The sequence below is a fragment of the Ornithorhynchus anatinus genome, chromosome 12, assembly GCF_004115215.2.
Source record: "Ornithorhynchus anatinus isolate Pmale09 chromosome 12, mOrnAna1.pri.v4, whole genome shotgun sequence".
Taxonomy (NCBI): Eukaryota; Metazoa; Chordata; class Mammalia; order Monotremata; family Ornithorhynchidae; genus Ornithorhynchus; species Ornithorhynchus anatinus.
Window position 1 is genome coordinate 55305230 of NC_041739.1, and position 18471 is coordinate 55323700.

General features: G+C 47.3%; 1 protein-coding gene and 1 long non-coding RNA gene across 12 annotated transcripts in view; one reads left to right on the plus strand and one right to left on the minus strand.

Annotated features, from left to right (window-relative positions):
* ARHGAP24 (Rho GTPase activating protein 24) overlaps positions 1-18471 on the minus strand; it is a 299225-nt gene that overhangs the window by 22579 nt on the left and 258175 nt on the right. For 10 of the 11 annotated variants that reach the window (XM_029077189.2, XM_029077192.2, XM_029077188.2 and 7 more), the window contains one exon: positions 8349-8471. In XM_029077189.2, coding sequence (XP_028933022.1) covers positions 8349-8471 — 123 coding nt within the window. Of the gene's footprint in view, positions 1-1962; positions 2094-8348; positions 8472-18471 lie in introns of those variants that run through there. The other variant, XM_029077194.2, reaches the window with a different exon arrangement.
* LOC114815684 lies at positions 2334-15619 on the plus strand. The gene is made up of 3 exons (XR_003763487.2): positions 2334-2414; positions 11599-11667; positions 15323-15619. It is a non-coding gene; the product is annotated as an uncharacterized LOC114815684 (long non-coding RNA).

The window sequence follows — 18471 nt, forward strand, 5'->3', positions numbered from 1 at the left end:
TGGATTCTGCTAGATTAAATTTCCACACCTTTCAAGGGGGCTCAAGAGTAATTGATAAAAGACTGCTGAATTCCTGAAAAAAAGGGGGCCTAATGGTGGAGATCCAATCTCGGGCCCCGTGATGATGGATGAGATTAAACATGGAAAAGTAGAATCCTCAGATGACCCCCAAATTTCACTGCAGCTGGTGATTTTACACTCCCTCTGCCTCCAAGCTGGACATGTTTCCGGCATTTAAGAGATTTAGGTATCATGGCTCTCACCCTTTCCCTTTCAGGACTAGGTAGTTCCCACGAGAGACTGTAATGGGCATTATCACTGAACCCACTCCTACCTGGCACCGGGGGTAATAACTTAGCAACTCTGGGAGGAGTATTAACTCTTTCAAGAAGCTTGAGGTCTTCTTGTACTTACTTCTACATTGCTCTAACCTGATCCCTAATGGATGGAAAGTGTTAATGCTCCTCCCACAGTGCCTGAGTTCAGCTGTAAAAATGGGGTTTCTACATCTACGGCATTTCTTCCTTCTCCTTAATGTGTGAGCCCCACGTGGGACAGGGACCATGGCCGGCCTGATCATCTTGAATCTACCTCAGCCCTGATGATCTTGAATCTAGTACAGTCCTTGGCACTTAGTGCTTACCAAATATCCACCATCACCACCACTATCGCTTTCACCCAAAGAAGTGACCACCCGAGGCCAATTCCTGTGTTGGCCTCACCAGCAGATTACATGTCCCGCTTCCTGTGTCCATGGCTTCTCTGCCCCCTGGGGAAGGTGAGCTGGGCCTGGACCCTGCCAATCAACAGGGTGCAGCTGAGGCCTCTAAATTGTAAGCTTCTTGTGGGCAGAGATCAATATTACAGTGTAGTTTCCCAAGCGCTTAATACAGCGCTCTGCACACAGTAAATGCAGAATGTTGGATTGGAGGCAAAGACTTAAATGGCCTCCATTAAATTAAATTAATCCACTAATGGGGGTGAATTTGAAAGATGCCCAGCAGAAGTTCCAGCCAGGGGTCTCCCAGATCCCTCTGAGCCCAGGGTATCAGTGGATGCCCGGAGCTTTCATCTTCCCACATTCCTTGGAGAGTTATAGATGTTGGAAGTCAGATCTCTTTCCACTTTGGCTGATTTTAGATGTCTGAAGGCTTATAAATAACAATAAAAATAATGGGATTTGTTAAGCATTTACTAGGTGCCACTGTACTAAGCGCTAAGGTAGACACAAGGTCATCAGATCAGACACAATCCCAGTCCCACATAGGGTTCACAGTCTAGTAAAATGATAATAAATGTGGTATTTAAGTGCTCACAATGTTCCAAGCACTGTACTAAGCCCTAGGGTGTATATGAGCAAATTGGATTGGACCCAGTCTCTGTCCCACATGAGGCTCACAGCCTTAATTGCCATTTTACAGATGAGGTAACTGAGGCCCAGAGAAGTGAAGCGACTTGCCCAAAGTCACACAGCAGACAAACGGCAGAGCCGAGACTAGAACCCAGGTCCTTCTGACTCCCAGGCCTGAGCTCTATCCACTAGTCCCCGCTGCTTGGAAGGAGAATGGGTATCAACCCCCGCCCGCCCTGGCATTTTACAGACGAGGAAACTGCGGCACCGAGAATTTAAGTGACTGGTCCAAGGTCACACAGCAGGCACGTAGTAGAGCTGGAATTAGAACCTAGGTCCTCTGACCTTCAGGCCCGTGCTCCTTCACTGGGATGTCCCTTGCTTAGAACTGTCGCTTGGAACGACCCCAGTACTGTTGTGCGGGAAGACCCATCCACCGAATCCAATCCCAGGAAAGTCACTATGAAACTTGCTCCGGGAATTCAGAAGTCCAAGGACACAACTCAGCCGGCGGAAGGCTGTCGTACAACTGCATCCCATCTGCTCCCGCCACCCCTGGCTCTCCACCTGCAACAATGCTGCCCGGGCTCTACAAGACCTAGGCGACCTACCTTTCCGAAAACTGAAACACCTCTTGATTCTCCTGTAGGCGGTCTTGGGAATGAAAGGGGGTGCGACCAAAGCCCCTGGGGAGAGCCCCCTGCTGTTCCTGTCTTCAGGCATCCTTCGGGCTTCGGGGCCCAACCCCAGCCTCCTCTTTCTCCTCTTCTGGGGTCGTCAATGACAGCTCATCACTGCGCTCGGGGTTCAGATTCTGGGTCTGGAGCTCTGCCTCCTGCCCTCGGGCACCTGACCACCCGGTCCCCGGTGGTCCGGCCTGGCCACACCCCGGCTCGCCCTGGGCCCCTTGGAGGCCCCCTGGCGTCTCGGCCAGGTCCCGGAGTGATGGTCCACTGTCGTTTTGCCCGTTTCTGCGGGGAGACCAGCAGGCATGCTGAAACGTCCCCGCAATAGAACAGCAGCGGGGAAGCCAGCTACCTCTTCGATTCCAACGGCAGACGCTGTGAGTTTTTTTTTTTTTTTAAAGAAGAACGGTCTCCTCAACTGGAAGGGAGGGGGTGGGTCAGATTCCTCTGGCAAAAGCTGGCAGACGTCCACGTGAAGGGGAAGATGAGAACCAGCCCAAAGACCACCTTCTACTCAAGGATACCCGAGGGTCTTCTTTCTGACACCCTTTCTCTCAGCCAGAGGAGAAGAGAAAAAAAATCACCCTCTGACGACCTGTTTCTTTCCATCACGGTCCTTTACATAATCAATGACCTGTCAGGGGACAGGATGACCAGGAATCTCTGGAGAGAAATCTGGAGGGGTTTTTTTTCCTATCTTCAAACTCCCTCATCTCCTGGAGGGGATGCGTCAGAGGCAAGAGAGGAGCTGGGCTGAACTGCCGCTAGGAGGGTTCCGGTGCCCTGTCGAAGGGACGGCTGGGAGGCCGGTGTTCGTCCTCTAAGACCCCTCTCTCCCCTCCTCGTCCTCCTTTCCCTTTTCCCGGGGAATGCCGAGCAGGGCTGCTGGTAGAATTCCCACTGCCGCCACCTCTGTCACGGTCGCCTTCAGTTCCAATCGGTCACATGCACCAGGTGCAGCAGCAACGATGTGAAGGAAAAAGCAAGGGGGAGGGGAGAAGTCCACTGAACTCCGCTGCAATGTTGATATTTTAATTTTTCTCCTCCTTTTGACTTTGAGTTGACTTCAAGTCATCCTGCGGGTGGCTTAACTGGATCAGCCTCTCTCCCCCTAGATCCAGCTCCCCAACCACAGGCTGAAACTTCCTGGTCCCTTCCCGCCTCCCCTTCATTCCCATTTCCACCACTGCTGCCCCTTGGGGCTTCCTGAGTTGGGGAGCATGGTTGGAGCTCCAAATTCTCCCCAGAGGAAGGTCCCACCAGAGGAATTGCATGGATTCTTCTAGATTCCCCTCTAAGTCAAAACAAGGCAAGAATTAGGGGTGCAGGCACGTATCAACGGGACTGGAGCCTTGTTCCTTCCTAAAACGTCTGGTTCAGACACAGTCTTGGGCAGGATTTCTGACCTTCCCCTCCTCCTTCCTCCCTGGACAGCTCACCTCCAAGCTCCCAGACCAATTTAATGAACAATTTCATCGTTGGGTTAATCATTGAAAGACCTGGCCTGCTGTGACATCAGGAACTCCCCTCCACATCAGGGGCTCCTTGCACTCCACGAGCTCCTGTGAGCAACATGGAGACATTCTGTTTTTTATCATACTTGTTGAGCGCTTACTATTTGCCAGGCACTGTAATCAGCATTGGGATAGATAGCAAGCTAATCAGGTTGGAGACAGTTCAGGTACCACATGGAGCTCACAGTCTTAATCGCCATTTGACAGATGAGGTAACTGAGGCTCAGAGAAATGAAATGACTTGTCCAAGGTCACCCAGAGGACGGGTGGGGGAGGTTTACGACCCACCCCTCAGCCTGCGACCTCCAGGCCCACAGCTCCGGGCCGTTACTGGCCTCAGACACTAGTTAGAGGAGGACTCCGTCTCTGAGCCTCAGTGTCCATCCTACAGGTCAGCGGCATCAACCCGGGGCAAAAAGCAAATGTGGTATTCATTGAGCACTGTCTATGTGCCAAGTGCTTTATTAAGCTCTGCAGTAGATTCAAGATAAGCAGGTCAGGCACAATCCCTGTCCCATGTGAGTGCACAGACTAGGAAGGAGAACACATACTGAATCGCCATTTTACAGAGGAGGAAACCGAGGGACAGAGAAGTTAAAGCACACAGGTCATGCAGCAGACTAGTGGAGGAGCTGGGATTAGAACCCAGGTACTCTGAGTCCCAGGCCCGGGCTCTTTCCACTAGGCTAAGCTGTAATCCTGGCTCCCCCCACTTGTCAGCTGTGTGACCGTGGGCAAGTCACTTAGCTTCTCTGTGCCCCAGTTACCTCATCTGTAAAATGAGGATTAAGACTGTGAGCCCTACGTGGGACAACCTGCTTACCTTATATCTATTCCAGTGCTTAAAACGGTGCTTCGCACAGAGTTAACAAATACCATTATTATTATTATTATTACTCCAGGGCCACCCATCATAACCAACACTGCCTCATCTGGCTCCGGCTCAAGCCAGGGACTGGCTCCTGGACCCCTTCCAGCCAGTGCAGCATGGACTTCTGTGTGACCTTGGGGAAGCACTTAACTTTCCTGAGCCTCTGCTTCCTCATCTGTCAAATGGGAATAAAATACCTACCTCTCCTTACCTTTCAGACTACGAGATTTGGGCGGGACAGAGACTGCGTCTGGTTTGACTCTCTGATATCGACCCCTGTGCTTAGCATAGTGATCGACACCCAGAAAGCGCTTAATAAATGTAACAACAATAATAATCCATCATTATGGCTCAGGAGAAGGACAGAATAAATGTTGATGCTGGGAGTGAGACTCTTGAAATCACCCAGGGTTTTTTGTTTTCATTATGCTTTCCTCCAAGGCCGTGAACCCATGGACTAATCTGATAGCCGGAAAATGCTATCCGCAGTCGGGGGAAGAAAAAAAAACTGAACCAAGAAGTCGTTTTTAGCTACCGTAGCTGTTTTCTCTAATAGGAAACAATATAAACATTTCAGGTTTCATGCCAAAATTTTTTATAAATCAAGTCCAACTTCTGACTCACTCTATGCAAATTCCTTGTTTAAGCAAACTTAACCCTCCCCCTCCCCATCTCAGTTCTGCTAGACTGTAAACTCCAGGAGGGAAAGGAGGACTCACACTTTCCCATTCTGACAGGTCCTCCCAGCACCCAGCAGACCTTGGGCAATTCATGAACTGTTCCATGCCTCAGTTTCCTAATCATAATAATAATGGTGTTTGTTAAGTGCTTACTATGTGCCAGGCACTGTACTAAGCACTGGAGAGGATACAAGCAAATCGAGTTGTCCCAAGTGGAGATCACAATCTCAATCCCCATTTTACAGATGAGGTAACTGAGGCACAGAGAAGAGGAGTGACTTGCTCAAGGTCACACAGCAGACAAGTGGCAGAGCCAGGATTAGAACCCATGATCTTCTGACTCCCAGGCCCGTGCTCTATCCACTATGCCACGCTACTTCTCAGCTGTAAATGGGGGATAAAATACCTGTTCTCTCTCCCACTTAGGCTGTGAGCCCCTTGTAGGACGGACTGTGAATGATTTGATGATCCCCAGGAAATAGGACTGTGCTAAGCACCATCATCACCATTATTATTATTATTTTATGGCATTTAGAGGTACAAGTATTTTTTTTATGCCTAGCTCAGTCCATGGAAAAACAGGGCTCAGTGTTCCTTTGGAACATCTGTGAGCAGTTCTGAGTGCCTACATCCAAATGATATGAACAGATCCCCAGTCTGACAACTATCTCATGAGGCTGTGGATACTTGACTTGTGCAATAATGATAATAATAGTGGCAACTGTGGTATTTGTTAAGCATTATGTGCCAAGCACTGCACTAAGTGTTGGGGTCCATACAAGACAATCAGGTTGGACAGAGTCCCTGTCCCTCAAGGGGCTCGCAGCCTAAGAGGGAAGAAGAGTTGCTGAGTCCCCATTTTACAGGCAAGGAAACTGAGACACAGAGAGGTTAAGTGACATCCACAATCACATAGCAGGCAAGTGGCAAATCTGGGATTAGAACCCAAGTGCCCTGATTCTCAGGCCCACGCTTTTTCCACTAGACAGGCTCTTGGCAGGTAACAGACACATACGCATGCGCGCGTGCACACACACACACACACACACACACAAACCACACTCAGGCACCTGCCTCACTTCCCCTTGCCCACAGAATGAGGCGAAGGACAGAGGGTAGTGTCCAGTTGAATAGATCAGTCTTTTTCAATGGTATTTTTTAAGTGCTTACTATGTGTAAAGCACTGCTCTAACTGCTGAGGTAGATGCAAGTTAATCAGAACTTAGTACAGTGCCCGGCACATAGTAAGCACTTAACAAATACCCTAAAACTCCTTCCTCCGCCCCCCAAATCAGGTCAGATTCAGTCTTTGTACCATATGGAGCTCACAGTTTAAATAGGAGGGAGAATTGGTACTGAATCCCCATTTTGCAGTTGAGGTAACTGAGGCACAGAGAAGTGACGTGATTTGCCTGAGATCACACACACAAACAGGCATGTGTCAGAGCTGGGACTAGAACCCAGGTCTTTTAGCTCCCAGGCCCAGGCTCTCTCCACTAGGCACCACTGTTTCCAACTGGGCCCCCTTGACTACCCACCAATGAACCGTTTCTCTTGGAAATCAAGAGAAATCCTGGAGCCATTCTGGCATTCTGCTGAAACCTAGCTCCATTACCACATCATTGTGTCTGGGTGACTGATCTGATCCCCAGGAAAACCTCCTTCTGCCCTCAGGCAGGTCTGGGCTAGGAGGTCAAAGTCACCCTGTCCAGATTTCATTGCCCTTCTTGCCACTGCATGTCTGTCGGCCCAGCGAGGTGCTTGGAGCCATCCCTGACTGAGCCCTTGTTTCTTCTTCTCCCACTCCCTTCGGCATCGCCTCTGCACTTGGATTTCCTACCTCTATTCAACCCTCCTTCTGCCCCACAGCCCTTGTGCCCACATCTGTAATTTATAACCTCGTCGTGGGCAGTCAGTCAGCCAGCCAGTCGTATTTATTGAGCCCTTATTGTGCACCGAACACTGCATAAAGTGCTTGGGAGAATACAATGTAACACTATAACAGACACATTCCCTGCCCTCAGCGATCTTACAGTCTAGGGTTTACAGTTCAAGGCAGGGAGCTTTGTCTACCAACTTTCTTATATTCTTATATGACGGTGCTCTGCAAGTGCTCCATAAATATGATTGATGAATTGATTGATTAGCCATCCTCAAACCCTGACAAAGACAGCTGCACCTCCCCTCCCCTCCCCCAAGTCAGCAGAGTTCTTGGCTGGAGTTCATCCGCAGCTACCACTCACTCCCTTCCGATAACTGCTGACCGCCAGTGAAAGAAGCAACCCCCTGCCACCACTGGCTCGATTTCCCATCCCTTACCCGCTCCTTGTCTCTGAATCAGCACATATGTGTTTAATCAAAAGCAGCGGGCAGGAGAGATGTGGGGAGAACAGAGAGAGAAAAGACAAGGAAGAGGGAGAGAATGGAAAGGATAGGGGGCAAGAGGGTGATCAAGAAATTATTTTTTCTCCTCCACCAATTCACAGAGCAGTTGAGCCAGGCTGTGTTCAGGAGACAAGGATGGCATTTCACTTTTGAAGCAGCAAACATACACTGTGCTTATTCCCCCTCCAACGCTAGTTTTTTTATGGTGTTTGTTGAGCATTTATTATGTGCCAGGCACTTTTTTAAGCACTGGGGTAGATATGTGATAATCAGGATAATTGGTGGATAATAGTCCCTGTCCATATGGGACTGACAGTCTTCATTCCCATTTTACAGTAGAGGTAACTGAGGCCCAGAGAAATGAGCCTGGGAGTCAGAAGGACCTGGGACCTAGTCTCGACTCTGCCACTTGTCCGCTATGTTTGACCTCGGGCAAGTCACTTCACTTCTCTGTGTCTCAGTTACCTCATCTGATAAGTGGGGATTAAGACTGTGAGCCCCATGTGCGACAGGGACTGGGTCCAACCTGATTATCTTGTAGCTGCCCCAGTGCTTAGAACAGGGCCTGGCATATAGTAAGTGCTAAACAAATACCACCAAAAAAAAAAAGTGAAACAACTTGCCCAATCTCCAGGATTAAAACCCAAGTCCTTCTGACTCCCAGGCCCGTGCTCTCTCTTCTAGATCATAATCCATTAGTTCTCATGAGGGAGGCAGTGGGTGGTCAGTACTCAATATATATCATTGATTGATTGATTGATTGAGCAGCCTTCTCCCCAAGACACAGATGGGGAAGACTGAGGCAGCGATGCTTCTATACCACTCAGTAGATGTCTTTCAGGGGACGTGGTGGGCACTCACCTCCTCCAAAGGGTGCCCAGATAACTCTGCGGATCGACTTCACCCAGTCTTCCATGTCATTCTGTGTGCTCGCCATGAGGAGGTAGGTCTCATGGTTGGCTGTCATCCGATCTCGGTCCCCGCCTGTGAGAAGAAAAAAAAAAGAATAAAAATTAAATCAAATTCCTGCATAATTTATCATTAAATTCAATTAATTATGGCATTCACTGTGCTTCCAATGAGCTGGGCGCCGGGGTAAGGATGAGATAATCAGGTCAGAAACGATCCCTGTCCCCTGTTCCTGCATCCCTATTTTATAGATGAGGAAACTGGGTCAATCAATGAATGGCATTTATTGAGAGTCTACTACGTGCAGAGCACTGTAAGGGTCAGGGAGGTTAAGTGACTCACCCAAGGTCACCCAGCAGGCCCTTGGCAGAGCTTGGGCTCAAACTCGGGTCTCCTGACTCCCAATGATGTGCTCTTTTCCTTATGCCCAGCTGCCTCCCCTTTGTTACAGCAATTCCTCATCAGTTATTCCTGATCAGTCACTATCACCCCAACCGGCTTCCAAGGGCCCCAGATGGGGCAAGGCCAGAGACCCCCCAGTGACCCCGGAGCCAGAAGGCAGGGCCAGATTTGGACACTCGGTGGACTTCCCCCCACCCTGTGGTCCACACGATGTCATCATGCGTGCCACGTGGCCATGCCGTGAGACCTAGTGAAATGGTTTGTGGCTTAGAGGACAGAGCCCAGGCCTGGGAGTCAGGCGGACCTGGGTTCTAATCCCAGCTCTTTCCACATGTCCACTGTGTTTCCTTCAGCAAGTCATTTCACTTCTCTGGGCCTCAGTTCCCTCATCTGTAAAATGGGGATCGAGACTGTCAGCCCCATGTGGGACAGGTATCTAACCCGGTTTACTTGTATCTACCCCAGTGATTAGAACAGCACATGGCATATAGTAAGTGCTTTATAAGTGCCATAATTGTTATTAAGTCAGCCCAACCCACTTTTCTGCTGTGTGACCTTGGGCAATCAGTGGAATTTATTAAGCACTTTCTGTGTGCAGAGCACTGGACTGAGCACTTGAGAAAGTACAATATAACAGAGTTGTAAAACATATTCCTCCAGAAAGCCTTCCCCAGTTGAGCCCTCTTTTTTGTGAGTCACCCTTCCTTCTGCATTGTCTATGCATTTGGATCTTTATCCTTTAAGCACTTGATATTCACCCCACCCTCAGCCCTACAGCACTTAGGCATATATCTATAATGTATTTATTCATTTAATATTAATGTTTGCCTCCCCCCAGATGATAATTTTCTTATGGACAAGAAACGTATTTTACTCTATTGGATTGTACGCTCCCAAGCACTTAGTACAGTGCCTGGCACACAATAAGCACTCAATAAATATTGACTGAATACTGAATACTTGCTAGAGACTTAAGCAAATTCTTTATGGTGAATTAAAGGGGATACAGACCTGTGCACATCCACAACGTCCAACCAGGAAAGAGTCAGAGAAAATACTTGGAGTCCACATCAACCACATCTATGATACTTCAACCCTTAAAAAACTACATCTTTAATGTGGAAAAACCTCTCACTCTCCCTCTAAAAGGAGGGCTGGATTCATTTTAAAATATCTACGCATTTAATAATAGCTCTACCCTTAATATGCTTGGAAAAGTCATCTGTGAAAATCGTTTATTTTTTCGGGAAACAAAGATACATTGATAAACGGCTGCCTTTGCTTTCAGACGGCACTACTGACAACAAGCATATATCTGGTTTTGGGGGTGTGGCTGAAAAGACACAGAAGAAGAAGCGTGCTCTATTGGATAGAGCACAGACCTGGGAGTCACAAGGCCCTGGGTTCTGATTCCGGCTCTGCCACTTGTCTGCTGTGTGACCGTGGAGAGGTCGCTTAACTCCTCTGTACCTCAGTTACTTCTGGGGATTAAGACTGTGAGCCCCATGTGGGACAGGGACGGTGCCCAACCTGATTATTTTGTATCTACCCCAGTGTTTAGTACAGTGCCTGGCACATAGTAAGCGCTTAACAAATACCACAATTATTACTATTATTAATAAGACCTTCACTCCTTTTTATACTGTGTGCTCATCCGGATTAAACTCGTTGCTGTCCTAATGCCTTTGTTCTAAGCAGAGCATAGATCTACCTCAGAGCTTGCATTTTGGTTTCCCCTATGCAGAGTATCTGCTCAAGGAGAATAAATCCTGTCCTGTTTGCTGTCTGCCAGGTTGGTCTGTTTTCTACGGACCCTCTTTTCAATCAGTGTGAAAAAAAATAATAATAATAATGTTGGTATTTGCTAAGCGCTTACTATGTGCAGAGCACTGTTCTAAGCGCTGGGATAGATACAGGGTAATCCGGTTGTCCCACATGGGGCTCACAGTCTTAATCCCCATTTTACAGATGAGGTAACTGAGGCAGAGAAGTTAAATGACTTGCCCACAGTCACACAGCTGACAAGTGGCAGAGCCGGGAATCGAACCCATGACCTTTGACTCCCAAGTCCGGGCTCTTTTCACTGAGCCACGCTGCATCTACAAATAATCAATCACGTTCACTGAGTGCTTACTTTGTGCAGAGCACTGCACTTAGTGTGTGGGAGCAGTGTAGTCTAGTGTAAAGGGCACAGACTTGGGAATCAGGGGATCTCGGTTCTAATTCTGGCTTCGCCACATCTTCTGGGTGACCTTGGGCAAGTCAATTCACTTTTCTGTGCCTCCATTTCCTTATCTGTAAAATGGAGATGGAGGCTGTAAAGCCCATGTTGGACAGGGACTATGTCCAATCTGATTAGCTTACTACAGTGTCTGGCACATACTAAGTGCTTAATAAATACTGTTAAAAAAAACCCCAAAACAACAAAAACAATCCATCATTCTGCTGCTCTCTTGGATGTTGTGCACCTTTTTTTATTTTTAGCTTTAATGGCATGTGCATTCTGCCTTGGTGGCTTGCAATGTGCCCCCCATTCCCCCTTTAATTCACCATAAAGGATTCGCTTAAGTCTCTAGCAAGCCATGCCATCCTGTTGCTTTCTCCTATTTAAATCCCTGTTCTCCCTCCGACTTAGGCTGTGAGCCTCAGGTGTGACCGGGACTGTGTCCAATCTGGTTAACTTCTATCTACCCCAACTCTTGAACAGTGCTTGACATATAGAAAGCACTTAACAAATACCAAAATTTACTAATTACCATAATTACTAATCATTTATTTTACCGTCTGCCTCTCCTGCTAGATCGTAAGCTCCTTGACGACTGGATTCACGTCTACTACCTCCATCGCATCGCATCCTCACAAGTTCACAGTAAGCACTCAATAGATACTATTGACTGATTAATTGATATTAATATGATCCTGCATCTCCTCTTTGTTAAATTACACCATTCTTTCATTGCCCAGAATTTCAAGTTGTTTTATGGAGCTATCCGGAAGCAGTGTAAGAGCAACAGAAGCATTTGATCTAGCTGCCCGAGAAAAGCATTATGGACCCATTTCTCTGTCAATTCACTCTGGCTCAATTAATATAAACTGGTATGAACATGTTGATTTCTAGAACAAAATGTTTCCAAATCCCAAATGGGTGAAATGCCTATGGCTTCTCATCTTGATCTAGGTTGAAAAATGGCATTTTGAAAGACCCATGTCTCTGTCTTCCTCAGAGCTTTAAAAAAAAATCACTCTCTCCCAGGGATATGATTGGTTAGATCTTAGTCGTGTTTGGGACGCTGATAGAGTTCGATATGGAAATTAGATTCTGAAACCTATCAGGGGAAAATCGCTGAGACAGAAATGCATTTCCGTCCATTTATAGACCCCGGCAGTTCTGTCCTACAGAACCCAAGCCGTAAACCACAGGCGTCTCTGGGTCCTGCCTGAGCTCGATATACTGCAACAATAAAAGGCAAAGCAGAATTCACAAAAAGGCCACAAGTCATATTAAGTCGTATTCAGGCTGAAGGTCACCCTCGATTTTTTTCCGCCTCCTCTTTGATTTATCTCCTCAGCATGCCTGTATTAATCTGCTTTGTTCTTTGTAATCAACTGATTTATTCATTAGGGTCTACCATTAATAGCTTTTCTTTCCATTTAGGTTTTCTGCCTTCTCCCTTAACTTTAAACTTCTCGAGGGAAGGACAAATGTTTTTGACTTCTTTCTGTGTGCTCCTCACACACCTAATACAATGCTCTCATACTCAGGCAATACTGTGTTTTCTGATATGTGGTACATTTTAGTTAGGCATGAGATTAGTCTCTCCCTTCCAACTTGGCGAAGGAGAAAAGTTAAATGACTTATCTAAGGTCACACAGCAGGCCGGCAGCAGAGCTGGAAAGAGAATTTGGTTTCAGAGCCCCACCTGGATAATAACAATTATGATATTAGTTAAGTGCTTACTAAATGGGGCAAGTGCCAGATAATCAGGTCGGCTACGGTCCCTGTCCCACCTGGGGCTCACATTCTAAGTGGGAGAGCGCATAATTAACAGATGAGGAAACTGAGGCTCAGAGAATTTGAGTGACTTCTCGAAAGACACACAACAGGCAAGCCAGAAGTACCCAAATTCTAATCCCACCTCTGCCGAGTGTAACCTTGGGCAAATCACTTCAATTCAATGGGCCTCAGTTACCTCATCTGGAAAATGGGGATGAAGGCTGTGAGCCCTATGTGGGGCAGGGACTTTGTCCAACCCAATTATCTTGTACCTACCCCGGCGCTTAGTTCAGTGCCTGGTACATAGTAAGCATGTAATAAATAGCACAGTTATTATTATTATTTCCCATTAGGCCATGTGGCTTCTCTAACAAAATGAAAGCCTTGACTTTTCTTTATTGGATTGTGGAGCTACCCACCACCTCTTCTATACAGCAAGTAAAATCGACTCTGAGTCCCCTGGGCCGGGCTGACCGTCGGCACAGGCCTAGAGTGACCTTCCAGGGTATGCGACGGCAGAAACCCGGGCCCAAGCCGGACTTTGGCAGCCCCAACCAGACCTCTCTCTCTCTCAGCAGCCCTCCGTCTGAGGTCAGGCCCGGGGCACCTGTCCATAGGTCTGAGAAACGAACCCCGGGGGCGGGGGAGAGGGCTGACAGGGTGACCTTCAGACCAAAAGGGGGATGCCCATCTCCCTGTCCCAGCCTTGAACTGCCCAATACAGGAGTGAAGACCCAAACTGCTGTGGTGTTTCAGATACATTTTCCATTTGGAGCTGGATTACTCTTAAGGCAGAGGTGACGGGGCACATAGGCTGCATAACTGAACCAGAACAAATGGGAAATTCTTGGGGCAGCTCTCTGCTCGCCTTTCGGCTTGCTGCGGTCAAGACGTGCCACTTTAGGAAAGTGGCATGGTCAAATGAATAGAGCAGGAGCCTGGGAGTCAGAAGGACCTGGGTTCCAGTACTGGCTCCCACGCTTGTTTGCTGGGTGACTTTGGGCAAGTCAATTAGCGTGGCCTAGTGGCAAGAGCCCAGGCTTGGGAGTCAGAGGTCGTGGGTTCTAATCCCAGGTCTGCCACTTATCAGCTTTGTGACTTTGGGTGAGGCACTTAACGTCTCTGTGCCTCGGTTATCTCATCTGTAAAATGGGGATTAAGACTTAGCCCCAAGTGGGACAATCTGATTACTTTGTATCAAACCCAGCGTTTAGAACAGTGCTTGGCATATACTAAGCGCTGAACAAATGCCATCATCATCACTTCATTTCTCTGTGCCTCAGTTACCTCTCCTGTAAAATGGTGATTAAGACTCTGAGCCCCACGTGGGACAAGGAAGGTGACCAACCTGATTACCTTGTATCTACCCTGGCGCTTAGAACAGTGCTTGACACACTTCACCAATACCATTATCAACATACTATTGGCAGAGAAACGGGCTGGGGGAAGATTTGAGCTGGTGATAGGGCTGGATGCATTTTTCAATGGGCCGGTGCCTTAAAGACCAAAATCAGGGCAGAGTGGTGAGGGAGCAAAGTGTAGGGAAGACTAGAAACCTGGATCCACATTCCCGGAAGACACGAATTCGAATCCTCAACAGGGCACGGCTACGGTTCTTACCACTGAGTCTGAGTGTGGTTTCCCATTGAAACCGCAGTGGTCTGCTCCACTGGTGAGAGCCTCTGCCGTTCGCCTCTCAAGCCACAGACTATAGTTAGAAGGGATGCCACAAGCCCGTGAATCAGCCACATTGCTGTACCCCCAGAAACCAAAATAAACCACTGAGAAAAATGCCAAGGTTGGACCGGAGGTTCGCAAAAAGAGACTATTTCCGATTTGCTGAATGGCACTGTTTGTTCCCATCATAGACAACTGTCCATTAAGCCGGTTGCGGTTGGTCAGAGACCTCCCGCATTTCTGGGGTAATGGGCAAGATGGGGAGGAGCCCCGGCTCCCCAGGTAGGGCGACATTTGGGGGTGGATGGCAGTAGCAGCAGCTTTGGCAGGTCGATGGTAAAGGACTCCCCTTTTCTTCCCAAATCCAAGCTCCAAAAAGCAAATCAACATTCCCCAGCCCCCACATCAAATCTCCCCTTGGAGAGGGAAGAGGACATGAGGGGAGGGAAACTGAAAGAGAGTAAGAAGAGGATGTTTTTAGGGCCTTGGTGCCAACACAGAAGCAGCAGCCTAGTCTAGTGGACAGAGCATGGGCCTGGGAATTAGAAAGATCTGGGTTCTAATCCTGACTCTGCCACTTATCTGCTTTGTGACCTTGGGTAAGTCACTTCACTTCTCTGTGCCTCAGTTGCCTCCTCTGTAAAATGGGGATTAATACTGTGAGCCCCAGGTGGGACAGGGACTGTGTCCTACTGGATTACCTTATATCTACCCCAGCGCTTAGAACAGTGCCTGGCACACAGTAAATACTTAACAAACAGCATACTAAAAAATAGGGGTTTTTTCTACATGCCACAGGTTAGCATTTAATTTGTAATTTCTGGTCATACACCTTTACTCCTCTTGTTTCCAGGTGGAGCTGAGCACTGGGTAATGATCTGCCCAAGAAGATGGATGTCTGCAGAAACCAGACTGTGGTTCTAATGAATAATCTGAGACAAATGTTTCAAGATGAACTTCCCCCTCTTTCCTCCCTCCGAAAGAACTACTCCCTATAGGCCAGGGGTCCACTCCCACTCCTCACCGATACCGGACAGGGAGAGGCATGTGATGTCATACATATTGTAACTTGGGGATCACCACAGTTGCTGTCTGGTGGGAGTACAAGGATTTTGTGCTATCTGGGGGCATTCCTCCAGTGGACCTCTAATCTCTGTCTCTGCAGAGTCTTTATATTAATAACAATAATAATAATAATAATAATTGTGGTATCTGTTAAGTGCTTACTATGTGCCAAGCACTATTATAAGTGCTGGGGTAGATACAAGTTAATCAGTTGGGCATAGACTGTGTCCCACATGTGCCTCACACTCTTAATCTCCATTTTACAGATGAAGTAACTGAGGCCTACAAAAGTGAAGTGATTTGCCCAAGGTCATACAGCAGACAAAGGCGGAACCAGGACTAGAACTCAGTTCCGTCCGTCTGGCAGGCCCGTGCTCTTTCCATTAAGCCCTCCCAGGTCAATGTGAAGCCCAACGCTGCATCCCAGCGAAGAACTCGGTGACGGGAGTTGGGTCGGAGGTCCCCCAAAATGGAGACAACACAGAAAAAGACTTTCCGCTTCCATATCAGAACCAGACAGGGGCGGCTCTTCTGAAAACCAGACAGTCAGTCAGTCAATCATATTTATTGAGTGCTTACTGTGTGCAGAGCACTGTACTAAGCACTTTGGAGAATACGATATAATAATATAACAGACACATTCCCTGCACATAATGACCATATAGTCTAGATGGGGAGACAGACATTAATAGAAATAAACCTTTACCCAACTTTGTTAAATTTTACAATTTTCAATTTCAACAGAAATGTCTTAATTCTGCTCATGTGCAGATTGAGTTGTCTCTTCCACTTGGGCAAAGGGGGCTTTTTCTCATGACAAATCCGATGCAAACCTTGCCCGCGAGTTTGCAGAATTAATTTAAACCCTCAACTTCCCACTTCAGTGGTCCCCGCACACCTGCTCCAATCTGCAATGCAAATCTGACCTGGATTCACCAGTCCAAGTTGGAATTTAAAAGCGTGGAAAGTTAAGATTTTGCTGCCCTAACCTTCACAAGTTTAAGGATGAGGGATTCTTTAAAGTGGTTCTGAAAACTTCCCGGGAGTCATTAGAGACCGGCAAAATGTCACTGAATAAATATTAAAGTCTGACAAGACAGAGCCTGGCAAAGAGCTCACTAGGAAAACACCGAATCTCCACATCATTGTCTGTGAGTATTCGAAAGTCTGATTTTCAGCCTAATCCAGTTGGCTGGGTCAATAGCTAAAGGAGGGATCAGAGGTAGCCATAGATAACTTTGTGTCCACAGTCCATCAATGGTATGGATTGAACCCTTGGCGCAGTGGAAAGAGCACGGGCTTTGGAGTCAGGGCTCATGAGTTCGAATCCCAGCTCTGCCACCTGTCAGCTGTGTGACTGTGGGCAAGTCACTTAACTTCTCTGTGCCTCAGTTCCCTCATCTGTAAAATGGGGATTAAGACTGTGAGCCCCACGTGGGACAACCTGCTTCCCCTGTGTCTACCCCAGCGCTTAGAACAGTGCTCGGCACATAGTAAGCGCTTAACAAATACCAACATTATTATTATTACATTATTATTAACCCTTACTGTGTGCAAAGCACTGTATTTGGTGCTGGGGACAGTACAATTCAAGTGTTGGTAGACTTGATCCCTGCCCTCCAGGAGCTGATAGTCTAGTGGAGGAGATGGACGTTAAAATAAAGTACAGAGAAAGGGCACATTGAATCGAGGATCCACACACAAGGATTAATTGTGGGACCTTTTACTGATGAACTGAATCAAGGCAGAAAAAACAAGGTCATCGTTTTGAGACGGCACTTTGGAAGATGGGAATCAAGTTCAATAGATATAGACAAAACGGATCAACGACCTTAGGAAATCAGGATGCAATCCAGTGGGTGCAAGTGCAATGAAAAGCCTTTGGGGAGGAAAAATAACCCACTGCAAATACAGGCAAAAGTTCAGCATGAAAAGATCTTGGAGTCCTCCTCTTTAAGTTAATTATGAGTTGGAAATGGACTAGCGATATTTTTTAAAGCCATAGTGGCACTGGGACATATTAATAGGAATGTGACATGTGCAAGTCAAGAAGTAGTACTTTTCCATTTTGAATGATTCATTTTTTCACCCATATGGCAGCAGAGGGCTAGACTAGAAGGGAGGAAGTAGCATGGCCTAGTGGAAAGACCACAGTAAGTGGACCTAGACTTTATTCCTGGCTCTGTCTTTTTTTTTTTAATGGTATTTATTTTTAATGACATTTGTTAAATGGTTACTATGCACCAGGTTCACTTCTAAGCGCTGGGGTAGATAAAAACTAATCAGGTTGGACACAGTCCATGTTCCATATGGGGCTCACAGTCTTAATCTCCATTTTACAGATGAGGGAACTGAGGCTCAGAGGAGTGAAATGACAGGCCTGGGAGTCAGAGGACCTGGGGGACCTCAGACAAGTCACTTCATTGCTCTGCACCTCAGTTATCTCATCTGAAAAATGGGGAGTACAATTGTGAGGCCCATGTAGGTCAGGGACTGTGTCCAACCTGATTATCTTGTACCCACTTCTGTGCTTAGTACAGTGGTTGGCACTTTACAAATACCATTCAAAAAAGTGGGATATATGGCCACTCTTTATGAATGGGAGTTCCGGGAAACATCTGGAGGTCTAACTGAAGGAAAAATAACGGGCTCTGAGGAGTCAGTCTAATCCAATACAATGCTCTGCACATAGTAAGCGCTCTATAAATAGCTTTGATGATGAGTTAGTTTTCCTGCTGGTCTGGTTGGGGGTGACACCAAAGAGGGAGAGAAGGCAACCAAAAATAACATCTTTATTTGGTCTTTTCCCTTGTTTAATCTTCTCTGGGCCTATCAATGAGGGCTTTTGGCAGTTTACTACTATTAGTCATCAACAAGTTTATCACTGATTAGCTTTAATTAGGCCTTCCTCTCAGCTGCCCCTCCTCCCCCATTTAT